The 15,530-nt window shown below is 42.4% G+C and overlaps 1 protein-coding gene across 2 annotated transcripts in view; it reads left to right on the top strand.

Annotated features, from left to right (window-relative positions):
• Positions 1–15,530, top strand: part of CACNA1I (calcium voltage-gated channel subunit alpha1 I) — a 163,930-nt gene that overhangs the window by 93,235 nt on the left and 55,165 nt on the right. For both annotated transcript variants that reach the window (XM_063133554.1, XM_063133555.1), the window contains exons 9-14: positions 6,213–6,364; positions 7,854–8,039; positions 9,771–9,888; positions 10,447–10,602; positions 11,496–11,577; positions 14,958–15,133. In XM_063133554.1, coding sequence (XP_062989624.1) covers positions 6,213–6,364; positions 7,854–8,039; positions 9,771–9,888; positions 10,447–10,602; positions 11,496–11,577; positions 14,958–15,133 — 870 coding nt within the window. The remainder of the gene's footprint in view (positions 1–6,212; positions 6,365–7,853; positions 8,040–9,770; positions 9,889–10,446; positions 10,603–11,495; positions 11,578–14,957; positions 15,134–15,530) is intronic.

The following is a 15,530-nucleotide window of genomic DNA, read 5'->3' on the forward strand; positions in this document are numbered from 1 at the left end:
GGGGAAGTCTCCAAACACCTGAGGCACAAAGCAAGTCTAATTTTGCATCTCCAAAGAAATGGCAGTGATTCAGTCTCTCTTTAGGTTCCAGGAGGGTATATTGTCTCAAATTACTTGGGTGGGTGAAGTAAAAGTGGTTTACTTTTCCCCCTCATCTTTCCTTTGTTGTTTTCCTTTCCTCCTAATTTGTTGGGGGGGGGCATTTCCTGCTGCTACTATTACTTTAGCTAGTATGCCACTTTTCCATATTGATGTGCCCAAAACAACTCACCAGACAAAAACAGCAATAAAATAACAGGATTCCATATCAAAAGCATTATCATTGCAATAATAGTCACCAATTCACTTGTTGAACCACAAATTCATTTCACAGCATAACATAGTAATCCGGATAAGAAAGAGTTCAGATACTAATATTAGAAGGACATTTCAAATTCGTTACATGATAGATTTTCCTTTCAGTTTGCGTCTGGCTTCCTCTTTCCCTGTCATTCTTTGCTTCTCTTCCCCCCTCCCCCAGCCTGTGATCGCTGTTTTATCTCTGATTTCTGTTTTGCTTTGCTTTCCTCTAACATGAAATTGTTCACATGTTTCTTCTCTCTCCCCATGTCCCTCGCACCCACGTCTTCAGTCTCCCTCTCTAATGTTCTTCTCTTCTTACCGAACTCCCTGAGTAGAACCATTCCCTGGGGTGATGGATGGCCCATTAGAAAAAGATTAACAGGTGTGCACTTGACTAGAGAAACAGATGTCAGGGAGGAAAGGAGAGTGAGCAGGAACAGGTGACCTTTTCGGTAAGAGAGAGACAAGCATGACTTTTAAAACATCAGTTCCTCGCTATGGCACAGAAAGAACGAGAGAGCAGATGCGTCAGCAGGAGCGAGGAGGACAATCCACCATTATATCCTGATGCCACATTACATTTCTCATTATCACTGACACAGTCTTTTGATTTGGACTGGTAGCTTTGCTTTTTTTCTCTCATTTTTACTGAAGTTCCCTTAGGGTGGATATTTGCATGTGCAGTTCTGGGCTTTTTTTCATCTCTGCATAGCTTGCCCTCACACAGACAAATGCAAACACAGATAGGTCAGGTGAGATAACTGGAGGTCTAGTACAAACACTACACATATTTAGGGTGCAATCCTGTACATGTTTAGACCGGGGGGGAGGGGAGCGGGAATCCTACAGTTCCCAGAATTCTCCAACCAGCCATGCTGGATGGGGAATGCTGAAAGCTGTCAGACTATTTTCGGTCTAAAACTGTATAGGGTTGTGCCCTTAGCCCACTTGCATGAGTGCTTCATGGAAATAGAACTCACCTAGAAGAACAAATCCACCTTATAACTGTTATGCCAATAAATATCTACTTGTTGCTGGTTTGTTTTATGCAAGCCACACATCTTCCCTCAATATCCCTTCTGTTGCGGCTATTGAACTTTTTGAGCATTCTCTGTGCTTGCAATCACTTCTGAGCTTTTTTGTGCTTGTAATAACTTCCTCACAGAGCATATCCAATACCATTGTGATTGCCAATTGCTCCCTTGAACACTGAGACATTGGAATGTCTCTCGCGTGCTCCTTGTCACCATTTTCAAGAGGGTTGGGAAAGATGGCAAAACAATGCCATGTGGTATCTCCCTTGAAGATTGGGATGGCAACATGAAAGTTGATGAACATGTTCAGGACATCATTCAATGTTCGATTCAAAATGACCCATGCTCCCACTTTCAATTGGGGCAAAGGGGAAAAATGTAAAACCCACCATAATGTTATCACTGATTTAACCGATATGCAGGCGATGTGATGCACATGATACAGCACTCCAAAAACAAAATGAATAAGCACTAGTAGCACATCCACGTCATAATTTTTACAGATTTTTTAAATTAAAAATTCTAAAATTTAAAATTTTATATCTAATTTTTAAAAAATATATACATATATAAACAGATTTTAAAATGTGAAATGATTCAATCTAAAACACCAGCTTTAGTCACAAATAAGAGTGTGCTACAATCCCACTTATAAGTTAAGCCAGAACCAATCAGGAACAGGCCAAACCTCAATGAGGGAACATGAATTAACCATCAGCACTTTGTATTCAACAGCCCATCAAGCCACATGAATAAACATCATGGCTTGTTTCATCTCACTCTTTACATTGATTTCAGTTTTCAGTTTATCAGTAAACGTTGCTTCCTTAATCTTTCTCCTTTGGAGGCTCCGTTCCACTGCTAGCATAGACATCTTCACTAATGTTGGTCTACCAGCAAGTTTCTCCCTCATATGAGAAACATGCTGGTAGAGCAATGTAAAGGATTGTGTTTTTTAAAAAAGCCTATAAAATTATAAACTAGATGTATTACTAGTGGTCATTTGTTTTGTTTTTGGAGTGTAACTGATTTGCAAATTAAGAGTTCACAGGAAGGAAGGCTATGTATGTTTTGGCCTACCAGTCCTATCAGCCTTAACCATCATAGCCAATGGTGAAGACTGATGGGAACTGTAAAAACATCAAGATGGCCACAAGTAGCCCAACCCTAGTTCACAACATAATTTTCTGAGCAAAGTTCAAACTGCTGCTCAACCTGTACTAGTGGAGGCTGGTGGCTCGGATTTCAGTGGGCCTGTGAATCTGCTCTGGGTTTCAGGCAGAACTCTAAAGGAGCTATCAAGGTGCTGAATCCAATCCCCAAAATGGGTTCAGCATGTTGAATAGCTCCTTTAGAGTTCTGACAGGTTCTGATTAAAACCCAGAATGGATTCACGGACCCACTGAAATCAGAGCCACCAGCCTCCACTGACCCTTATTGATATTTTCAGAAGTGAGCAGGGAAGTAAAATGCAATATATACTGCAATGCAATATATGGCATGGAGACAGAGATGTCAGAATGAAAATTGGTATTCATGTCCACAACAAAATGCTAAGATGAAACCCCAGCTACTGCACATACTTCCAACAGGACCAAGAACTTCTCAGAAACCAGGCTTCTCAGAAACCAGGCTTTCTTTATATTTGTTTAAATTTCCTCAGTGCTATGTATTCCCACACTGCGCAAAGACAGAGTTGGTGTATAGCTATATTCTTTTCCCCCCCTTCTTTTCTTTTTTAAGGGCAAGGAGTTGCAAAGCTGCACCTCCCTCTACTGCCCTCTGCTGGCTTGCAAGTGTTTCACACTGAGGCTAAAGATGCAGTTGTGGAATGATTCAAATATTATTATTATTATTATTATTATTATTATTATTATTATTATTATTTATTTATATAGCACCATCAATGTACATGGTGCTGTACAGAGTAAAACAGTAAATAGCAAGACCCTGCCGCATAGGCTTACAATCTAATAAAATCATAGTAAAACAATAAGGAGGGGAAGAGAATGCAAACAGGTACAGGGAAGGGTAAGCAGGCACAGGGTAGGGAAAAACTAACAGTAGTATTATTATTATTAGGCCAATGAACAATAGTTCTGGTTCATTGGCCCAAGAAATGTTAGGAAGAGAAATAAGGGGGTGGGGAGAGTTCCTGTGAGGCGGCAGTTTAAGTTTCAACTCTGAAACAGCTCCTTGTCTTTATTTTCTTCACACTGCAGGGCAAAGCAGGGGAGGGGGGTTAACAACGTAGGCAAAGGCCTTTACATTCTGATTTTATGCACATTTATTCAGAACTAAGCCTCACTAGATACAATGGGGCTGAGTCCAGTCAGTGTGTGCATTCTGAGGCTGTAATCCTACGAACATTTCTAGGGGAGCAAGCCACGTTGAATATAATGGGACTTGCTTCTCAATAAAGGTGCATAGGGTTGCACTGTTAGTTTTTATGTTCCATTTCTTGCTTTTCAGATCTTGTGTTATTAGTCAAATGCAATTACAGGTAGAAATTCAGTCCACATTTCTCTCCCCACCTGACATCTCCCCACTCCCTGCCTCCCGCCCTGACTTTACTTTTGCATTTAGGGGAACTGGCAGCTTTAATCAAATCCTGTGGCCTGGGAAAGATGTGCGATTTTACCACACACCCTTTTTGCCATATTCAAATTAGCATGAAGCCTGTGATCAGAATGAAGTGTGGAAATGAATTAGGAGGCTGTGGAAAGAAAGGGCTTTTACTTTTTCAGAACCCAGCCTTTCTTTCTTTCATTTTTGGACAGCAGTTGTCAAAACCACTTGGTACAAGCGAAGCGATGATTGTGTGGGACAAAGTGCTCACGAACAGGAATGGGAACTCCGCAGACAGCATTGGAGGGCAGGTGGCTGGGGAGCAGGCCAGGCTATTTATTCATTTGCTGAGTTAGGATTTAAAAAATAATCTAAACAGAATGTATTTTGGGGGGCCCAGTGGGTAGATCTTATTTGCAACTTCCAGGAAGGCTGTAAAGCAGCCTAGCCCAACCTAGCCCCCAGCAAATATGTTGAAGAACTCCTATCATCTCCAGCTACATGGGGTCTGTAGTCCAACACATCTGCAGGGCACCAGGTTTGCTGTAAAGGCTCTGAGATTAATCCTGAACTTACATGTACTACCCAATGCTGAATGGTTTGATTCAAGCATCTTTCCCACCTTTAAATGTGAAATGAGGTAGAAATGAAAAGTTGTTCCATTGCCTTCTCACAAGGATGCATAAACTACCACGGTCTTCATTGGAAGAAATTGGTTCAATGTTAATCATGTATTCCTGGCAGGATACCTTTGTTTCAGGTGTCTGCTCATTGCCCAGAGGTAATAAGAACCACCAGTCTTCGATACACTTATTCTGTCTACCTTACATACAAATGGGGAGTGACTGCTCACTTTGTGTAATCACAATATAGGCTCACATAGTTATAATAAATATGATCATGACTGCCAATACTCTGGAAGTTACATCAAATCATCATAACGGGGGTGGGGAAGTTAGCAACAGGTCCTGCAGCCTGATTTAACAGAGGCATTGCCTTCCTGGTCTCTGTCGTTCTTTGTTTCTCACTGTCTTCCAGGTCTTTCCTATTCCTTGTAGTCACACTCACTGCAGCCTAATTCATGCACACTGACATTCCCCAGGGTAATTACTCAGAACACTGTTGAGAGAGAGAGAGGGAAAGAAAGAGAAACTGTGTAAGAAAAGCGTACCAGAACAGAGCCCAGCAAACTGATACTAGAAGAATGCATGTAGAAAGAGGGTCCGGAGGAAGGGGAAATTGAGGAAGGAAGGAAGGAAGAAAAAGATGAAAAAGGCTCCTAAAATTATGCAAAAATGCAATTTGAGAGGAGGGCTAAGAACAACACTTGGCTTATGGAGGTATGAGAAATTCATTTCGGTTTGTTTTTGATCAGGATTTACCCAGTTTGCATCTTCCGGATCGAACACAGAATGTCAACATTTAAAAGATGCGCACAGTTGATATGTAGATTTAGAAAAATATGCCTGAAAATACAAGTGGTTTTCATGCAAAAAGGGGGGGGGGTCCTGCACTTTGGATAGCTCCTTTAGAGTTCTGACTGAAACCCAGAGTGGATTCTCTGCACCACTGACTTCGGATCCATGAGCCTCCACTAGTATGAAGCCTGCGGTATCACCGTCAGGCACTAGGTGAGAGACTTCTCCAGCCAGTGCATAGGTTTGCAGTTGATACCATATGAAGCTGGGGGGCGGGGAGAGTGGTCTAAGGGATAGAGTAATACAACTGCCCCCTTCTCCCCTGATGTGGAGCAGCCCATGCAGGGGGCATTCCTAAGGGTGCCAACAGATGTAGCTTCACTCAGACTGGATGGGCACAATGACATTTTCTGTAGGGTGGCTTGTTAACCATGTATTGTGGCTTATTTTTATCAAACAAGCCACCTTGACAACCCATGGTTTGTTGTTGGCTTGTTCAGGGTGGTCAAAACCCACCATGCAGAAAATGTCCTAGGTTGAGAGAACACACTAACCTGTGGGTCAACAAACAAACCACAGTTCAAGAAACAACTCACACTCAACCACTGAGTCTGGGTTAGCATGTTGTGTAAATAGCCCCAACTTGTACTACTCCCACAGCTGCATAACTTTGCTTGAAGGCTTCAAGGGCTATTCCAACCAGTGTGAAGATGGGTCCGTTTGCTATTTTTTCCATAAGAGGAGACTGAAAAGGCCCTGTGAATCCCTTCTCTACCAGGTGGCCCCATTTTTTTCATACCAAACAGAACAGCATGTTTCTAATTTGCCGGTTTCTCTCTTCCTCCTGCAGCCAGAGGAGCTGACCAACATTTTGGAGATCTGCAATGTCGTGTTTACTAGCATGTTCGCCCTGGAGATGATCTTGAAACTTGCCGCCTTTGGTCTCTTCGATTACCTTCGCAACCCTTACAACATCTATGACAGCATCATTGTCATCATTAGGTAATGACAGCCAAAGCCGTGAGTCGCTTTCTGAGATGTAACCTAAGAAAGATGGACCAGAGAGCTGCCCTTGGGGCAACTCTTTTTGGATTGGCTCAGGAATAAGCCAACCCATTTCCTGTTCTTGTTTGTAGGGAGAAGCAGGATAATTTGAGTTATTTTTGAACCAATCCATTGTGGGCAAGGGTGAGGAGAGCAGTGGGTGTCACATCACTAGGAATTACAAACATAGCCTTTTTAACAACAGAATATGAGAATAGCCACTCAAGAAGAGCCAGTTGAATGCACGAGGACTAGGAACTCGGGAGAACTGGATTGTATTCCCTGCCTCGCCACCAGCATCCCTTTGGCTTCATCTCTATAAGCGCTATACTTGTCTGCTGTTTCATCACATGTAAGACCAGGGATATTATGCGTGTGCCTACAAAAGTCTTGCCAGTGTTATAGTTTAACAGTGCAAAGTCACCAGAAAGAACAGTTTGTGCCACAATAACTAGTTATTGCTGAATCCTATGCCTAGATGTGCCATTACATGCTACAGTCTGCCAATTCTGCCTCCCCTACCCCATTCAGTGTGCTTGTTCTGCAGGGACAAAGGTAGCTGCCTCATGCCAGATCTGAGCATTGAGCCATCTAGTCCAGAATCACCTACTTTGACTGACAGTCGGCTGCCAGGGTCTGAGGCAGAGTTCTTTCACATCACCGGCCATCTGAGCCATGGATTGAACCAGGGGCCTTCTGCATGTAAGGCATGTGCTCTGCCACTGTTTCGTGAAACATATGGCCCAATTCACCACCATCATTTGTTCCTGTTGTTCTGATTTTTGAGGCTAGAGGTCATTGTGGGCCCTATTGAGCTACCAAGGAACCAAGCGTTCATTTCTGTGGACCATCATAGCCCAATGGCAAATACATGCTCCCAGAGGATGCCTTTGCAAGAAAAGTACCTATTGAAATTGACCAAGGGGGAAACCTAAAGGAAATTGGCAAAGGCAAGAGGACCAATACATACCAAGTATATCCTCAGGCATACTCTACAGTATATACATACATACACGTATCCCACTTAATATGTATACGTGTTCAAGACTGATTCAAAATAATATTCATTACAAATATATTTTGTTAACCCAAGATTAATCCAGACTAACTTTGTATTGCTTACACACAGAGACAATTGGTTCATAGATATCAGCATAATTGAGGCAGAAATTTATTCTCATTCTCTCTCTCTCATTCTCTGTCTCTTTCTCTCTCTTGCACACACACAGTCTGCCTGGACTCTAATTAAAGATCATTCAAATAAATCTTCTTTGTATTTATAATCCCCTCATTGCTTTTCATCGTCTTTTTGGATTCCTTTCTTTTATCTTTTCCAAGGTCATGATCTGACCCTTGCTGCCTCTCTCTCTCTCTCTCTCTCTCTCTCTCTCTCTCTCCCTCCCTCTCTCTGTGCATGTGTCTTGGTCTATTTGTCCCTGATCTGTAGCATCTGGGAGATCATAGGCCAGGCTGATGGGGGCCTGTCAGTACTGAGGACATTCCGGCTGCTGAGGGTGCTGAAGTTGGTGAGGTTCATGCCTGCCTTGCGGCGTCAGCTGGTGGTGCTAATGAAGACCATGGACAATGTGGCTACCTTCTGCATGCTCCTCATGCTCTTTATCTTTATATTCAGGTGAGAAGAGGGGTTCCTTGGTGCAGGCTGAGAAGATGCCTAAAAATATATATAAAAAAATAACACCAGAATACTGATCAGCATGGGATCTGTTTTGCTTGTTTAGACCAAAAATGATATTAACGTTGTAGACTATGCTCGTGTACACATGGCATAGACCAGTATTTCCCAACGTGCTGGACATCTGGATGGTGCCAGTTTGAGAAAAATCCATTCTGGGTTTTCATCACAACCAGCCAGAATTCTAAAAAAGTTATCCAAGGTGCTGTACCAAATATATATATATATATATATATATATATATATATATATATATATCTCCTTAAAAGTTCTGGCTGGTTCTGATGAAAACCCAGAATGAATTCTCAGCCCCACAGAAATCAGAGCCACCAGCCCCTGGTGCAACCACCATTCGCCACCCCAATTTTCCTCTCCCTCTTCCAATTGTCACCACAACACCAATGGTCATTTTATGCTCCATTCAACTCATCTTACTTACCTTTATGTTCCACACTCCAGTCTTCTCCCTGCTCCCCTCCAAATGCAAACACCAAATGTGGTTCATCTCACTACCATGAGATAGATAGATAGATAGATAGATAGATAGATAGATAGATAGATATGCTTATTTAGTAGAAAAGTGTCCAATGCATGTGATCTCATGTGTTGGTGAGGCAGATGACATCCATGGAAATAGTAGGGAAGGTTTTTACACATTCCTTAGGGAAGCATGGGCAGATCAGTTCTATCGACATCCTACTTGACAACATTGTGAGTGAGAGTAGCCTGTGTTGCCTTTCCCATTGTAGCTGCATTGTGTTCTGGAAAGAAGGAGAAAGATGAGAGAGGGTGAAGACTATATCAAATAATATAAGACAAAGTAGGGGAGGAGGAAAGCCAAATGTGAATAGGCAGACTTTGAGGGCTTAGTGTTGGGTGCAAAGCTAAGATTGCATGACGGGGGTTAACTTGTGAACAAACTTCCAAAAATTAGATTGAAGCAAAAGAAAGAGAAACATATCTTAGGGCACTAGAGTTGTCTCTGGTTCTCAAAACCAGAACCATAGACCTCCACTCTGGGATATTTGTGCACATCAGGACCCCAGATCCAGGCTTTGTGGAGTAAACAGTTCCTCTTAGTTACCACCAGCCAGCCATCACTGCAGGACTAAGGAACTCAGTGATGACAGAACACCCTTAGGGGATTGAGCTTTGTCTAATGCCCTGCTCCTCTGCAATTTCTCATGTGTTGTTTTTCAGTATAACAATAATCTCCCTTTCAAAATCAATGTGAATGGTGTGGTATGCTTCAAAATACTTTGTTAAACTTTAACTTGATTCTGATTATCTGTTTTTTGGATGATGATGATGATGATGATGATGGTGATGAAGATGATGATGTGTTTGAGGATGCACACTAGAAAATAGAAAGCAAGGAGACTTGTAGGATGCCAGATGCCCCATCAGCATCAACTATGCTTGGGAATGCTAGGAACAATAGAACTTATTTTTGTCTAAACATAGGATTGGTTAGTGACCTTGAGAGTCCTACCTCACAGGGTTGTTTTGAAGAAACAATGGGGCAGCCCATATACATTGCACTGGGGTCTTTGAAGGATGCATAGGATACAAATCTGACAAATAAACAGGAAAATAAGAATACTTAAATGGCTGAAAATACTGCAGAGAGGTATTGAGGAATAAAAACAAAATCTCTGTTCTTCCCAACAGCATCCTGGGAATGCACATCTTTGGCTGTAAATTCAGCCTCAGGACTGATACAGGAGACACCGTCCCTGACCGGAAGAATTTTGACTCCCTGCTTTGGGCCATTGTCACTGTATTCCAGGTGAGTCCAAGGCAGGGCAAGGGAAGGAAGAGGATGGGAAGGAATTATGCTCTTCAGAAGCACGGAGTAGTGAGGGGAGGATGGAATTTGGACTATCAGTCTTCTTGACACGGTGCTGTGTTTAACAATGTTTCTAGAAGACAGGGCTGCACAGACACACCGTGCCATCAACTGCGACCTGCTAATGTTTGCAATCACGGCTGTGGCCTGCTGCAACAGAACTGTGCTATATCTGCTGCTCTCCAATGAGCTGTGAATGACAGCCCTCTAGATTTCAGAGAATGCTTGTGGCATTGGCACAGTACATACACGACTGGATGCATCTCATAGAAAGTATTACAAGATATTATTATTATTATTATTATTATTATTATTATTATTGTTGTTGTTATTATTATTGTTATTATTATTATTATTGTATAAAAAGTCCATGCATATGAATGGCCTCTAAAAGACAGAAATAACTAGAGACTTTTCCCTCTTGGTAATGTGTTATCACCGTGGCTGCATCCTCTTTGGCCTTGATTTAACTTTACAAACTTGGGTTCCGTGTTTCAGATCTTGACTCAGGAGGACTGGAACGTTGTGCTGTATAATGGCATGGCTTCCACTTCCCCATGGGCTTCTCTTTACTTTGTGGCTCTCATGACATTTGGCAACTACGTTCTCTTCAATTTGCTGGTGGCCATCTTGGTGGAGGGATTCCAGGCTGAGGTAAGTTGCTATAGCAACTCCTTTCAGGGAAGAAGGGCTAGGGATGTGTGAGGAAATTGCTCTGTCAAGGGTTTGGGTTTTGTTTATATATATATATATATATATATATATATATATATATATATAGATTTCCCTGATTCACATCTCTCAGACCCAAATATGGACCTGAACACAAGTAGCTGTCAGAAATCAAATCTGTGTTTTTCTGAGCTTCTGATGCATTCTGCAAAACAAAATGAAAGGTGTTCGCCAACATGCATGCATTTGAAAAGTGAGCAAAGAAAAATGCATACATTTCAAAGATGTCCACAAACATGCTTTAGTCAATGGGAGTGTGAGTCCATATGTACATTTTAAAATGCATGCAAAAATGTGTGCATTAATGTGTACATAACAAACAACAAGTATGGGTGTCCATAAGAATTTTAAAATCATCATCATCATCATCATCATCACAAGCTCATGCAGAAAGAGGAGAGAATATTCTTGACCTTAAAATCCCAACAATATTGGCAAGACAGAGATTAACAGATCCAGCCATTCTTAAGAAGGGTCTATATCTATATATCAGATAAGGAAGAGAACCTGAACTGTGGGCTGGGGATGATGGAGTTGTAGTCTAAAACAGGAGGGAAGAAGGATGGGGAAACCCTCATTTAAAACAACTGTGAAGAAGAGGACCACAAATTCAACACATTGAGACATTACTTGGCCTAAACACTAAAAGAGAATCATCTCTTTCATGCAGTGGCATTATCATCCAATTATTTCCATAAAGTAGTTTGCCCCAATTAGGATATTCCCTGCAAAATGCTGGGATCACAGGGAAACGTCTCCTTTGCTCTCAAGATGCTCACAATTCCCAGGTCTTTGCCTTTATTTTCCCAACACAGGGTGATGCTAACCGTTCATATTCAGATGAGGAGCAGAGTTCCTCAAACATGGAAGAGTTTGACAAGTTCCAGGATGGCTCAGGTAAGAGCAAGCTGTACACAAATCCCATATGACCATGAATTGAAGTGAAAACTGCAGAGTCTGGTTGTTGGTGACAGTGGGGTTTGTCAGCTGAGCATTTTATCAGTCACTCGCTACTGCCCACTTATGGATGTGGGCACATCTTTTAGACAATGACATCCACCTCCTGCATGCCTCTCATGCCTTCCGCTCATTTTTCTGTCACAAAATAGGCCCCTTTTAATCCGACTTTTTTAAAAAATGGAATGTGCCACAATCTCCTGCTGTGTGCGGGGAAAGTGGTGCGATAAAAACGGCCTCTGAATAGGCCACATGGTCTTTGTTCACTTCCTCTTTCCCTTCCAGAAACAAAGAGGAAGTAATGAGGGGCATTCTCACTGGCAGAGAAGCGACGGTAAAGAAGCGTGATTCCCCCCCCCCCATGTGATGACGCTCATAATAAGCACATTTTATTCCATACCCCAAAATTGGCTGCAGAATTTTGGCTTTTTAATACAACCATCTCACATCTTTGAATAAACCTGAAGCCATATCAATCCCCGGCTTCTCCAGATAGGGTTAGAAAAGATTCCTGCCTGAAACCCGGGAATTTGCTTCCAGTCAGTGTCAACAATACTAAACCAGATAGACCAATGTTCTGACTCACTATAAGGCAGCTTCCTACATTCCTGTGTTCCATATATTTACTTACCTGCCCAGGTGGGAAGTAAGCCCCATTGATCTCAATGGAACTTACTTTTGAATAAACATTATCTGATTGTATTGTGAGAGAATCATTTAGCTAAATTTTCTTGGATCAAAATTATATGAAAGTTTATATCATCTTGGGCAGCTCCTTCCGTCTTTTTGTCCTCTGAGGTATGCTCTGATACCACAAAAAAGGATCTTTTAATGTACTTACATTTCTAGTTGTAAAAGGCAAAACTGTGGCCATGCATGTTGCCAGTTTGATATCTTTTGGCCACGCTGGGGCCCAGTTCCTGTTTCTTTTCTCCAAAAATTCAGAAGGCAACAGTGATTTTTCTAGACAAACCTGGCAAAATTAGGGTGGTTGGCTTTTCCGCTTAGGCTCATAGGAACTAGGATAATGATGATAAAGGTGATCAAACCGCTGATGGATCTGAGGGCCCACACTGAGTTTCAATCAAGCCCCTGGTGTTCAAATCGCACCAGCAAATCAGAGCAAAATGAAAAATCTGCGTAACATATCCAATGGCTACTGATTTAATACATCAAAACTTCGGATTCAAACATCAGTAAGATCAGTATCAGCTCAAAGGCAGGGTGCAATGGCCAGCTTTGGGTGATAGGTAGGTTTGGGTGGTAGCCAGAGTGCTGCCTTCATAGAAGTCATCCATATTGGGGTGGGTGTTTGTTTGTTTGTTTGTTTGTGCCATTTTTTTGGTAAAAAGGCAGAGTAAAAATCAAATAAATAAATAAATGCCAACCTTTGTTGCCAGTTCAGGTTTGTGCAGAGACAGAACCTGGAAGGCAGTTTAGAACAAACAGCTTTACAGGCACTTACAAGCCTGAATATTCTAACCAAGAGCATCATCAGACAAGTGTTTTATCGCAGGCTTGTTACTCCTCACTTATGGATGTTTGCGGGTCCTTTTGAGGACGCTGTCCATGTCCCATGCATCTCCCACTCCTTCTTGCCTTCTTTCTGTTAGAAAATAGACCCCTTTAAATCTGATTTATTTATTTATTGCAACTGAAAGTTCTGCCATTTCCTGCTGTGTGCAGGAAAAGCGTTGAAATAAAAGCAGCCACTAAATGGGCCACGTGGTCATTGTTTACTTCATCTTTCTTCCCCTGTGTGAAGAAAAAAGAAGTATCGTGGGACAGAAGTGGGGAGGAAAGCGGCAGTAAGGAAATGCAATTCCCTCCCCCGACCACCACCCCATCTGATGACACTCCAAGAGAAAGAGAGAGAGAGAGAGATCCATTCCACAGATAGCAAGATGAAGTGGGCTTGTAGAAAGAATCTCTGATTTGAGGTTTCCCATGAGACACAACAAAGGAGACCCTCCAGCATACAAGCTATCACTGGGAATTCAGAATTCAGAGCAGGGGCTGGGGGAACTGCTATAACAGTCAAGTAATCCTCTGAGGAATCTGTAGTACATTGGAATGGTACTCCAAGACAAAAACATAGATCAATTTCCAACTCAAAGGCAAGCGTAGATCAAGCTTACCTTTGAGTTAGAAATTGCATTCTATATTTGTTTTCCAAGCAATGCTCTTTCCTAACTTTTACTGCATGCCAGTGTCCCCCAACTTGGTACCCTCCAGATGTGTTGGACTACAACCCCATCATCCGTGCTGGCTGGGGATGATGGGAGTTGTATTCCAACACTGGGTTGGCAAAGGCTGCCTTATGCCAATACCCAGTACCTTCTACCTTCCTAAATAACCACTAGACTTGTTTTTTTTTTTTTTAATTAGCTGTTAGCTTGTAGAATGCCAGGTTGGAGTTAACTGTTTTGGCTGTTCTGAGACTTCAGAGCCCCAAAACCTCTAAAATCTCAAATGGGTTTTCATGATCTGTGGCTCAGTATATGCTCTGTTGCCAGAGAAGTTGGAGCAAGGCTGTTGGTGGGGCTTTTCAGCGGGTCTGGAATTAAATGCTTCTATTTCCCAGATAAAAACTGAAGGGGGGTTGATTGCGCTGATTTGAGGACCCAGAGGCACCTTTCAAGTCCAGGGCAGAAAACACCCTTTCAGCGAGTAGTTAATTTCTTCTCTGGTTTCTCTCTTTGTTCTGCATCCTGCCTTCATAATCTGAGCCTGTAGAGGGAACAAAGCTACAGCTGCCACCTCATTGAAAGCAGAAGCAAAAGCAGCCGTCACAAATTTGCTTTTCTCAATTTATTTAAACATTAAACTGATAACATCGAGGGTAGCTATTGCTACTCTGTTGTTCTATTCAATTGCTACTCTACTGGTTCTCCTTCTGCTACAGTGGAGCACCTACTGCAGGAACCTTCTTTGTGCTGGTAAAAATGCTAAGTGACTGGCCATTTAAGGATCAGCTTTCCTTCTCCAAAGGAGAAGAGATTCATTAAAAATCTCCAGGCTTCACAGGGAGAAGTTTAAACCACTGCTAAAGCAGATGCTGTTGTGTGATAGGGAGAGAAGGAGCCTTCTTTCTGGCACATTGCCCCCTGATTTCTTAAGAAGGCGTTACTATGGAGATAGCAGGGGTCTGTGGGAGAATCTTCACGTATGGAATTCATGTGTGAACAGTTCCCTCACTGCCCTCCATATATCTTTAAGCACTCGACCACCTTTTTCTATATAACTTCTCTTCTGGGTGGAGAAGGGAAAGGAGTGTGTTTTGCTTTCTCTCTCTCTTCCTTCCATGTTTTTCTGCTCAGATGATCCAAAGCTTTGTGCAATTCCCATGACCCCAAATGGACATCTTGACCCCAGCCTTCCTTGTCTCAACCAGCCTGGGGCAGCTGCTGGAATTGCTCATCCTTGCCGCAACACTCTGCAGCCAGACAAAGTCCTCGTGGCCCTTGAATCCAGGAAAAGCAGTGTGATGTCTTTGGTGAGTGACTTTAAAGCCACCTGTAACATGTTTTTTTCCTCAAAGCCAATACAACGGACTTATTTCCTAACCCTAATACCTGTGACTGAGATCCTTTAGAACAGTCTTCTCCAACCTGCTTCCCTTTAGATGTTTTGGACTACAACTCACAGCATTGCTGACCATTGGTTGTGCTGGCTGAGGCTGATGGGACTTGAAGTCCAAAACATCTGACAGACACCAGGTAGAGGAAATCTGCTTTGTTTGGTATTGCCAGGGAGCATGTTTTTCTATGTTCAAAGCATGTCCTCCAGAGCTGTCGCAATGGGCGAAGAGGTGGCTGATTGTCCTATGAGTCTCTCACACTGTGGGGCTGTTCGCACACATCATGCTAGCCCATGACGGGTGACTGGACATG

The sequence above is a fragment of the Elgaria multicarinata genome, chromosome 9 (assembly GCF_023053635.1).
Source record: "Elgaria multicarinata webbii isolate HBS135686 ecotype San Diego chromosome 9, rElgMul1.1.pri, whole genome shotgun sequence".
Lineage (NCBI taxonomy): Eukaryota > Metazoa > Chordata > Lepidosauria > Squamata > Anguidae > Elgaria > Elgaria multicarinata.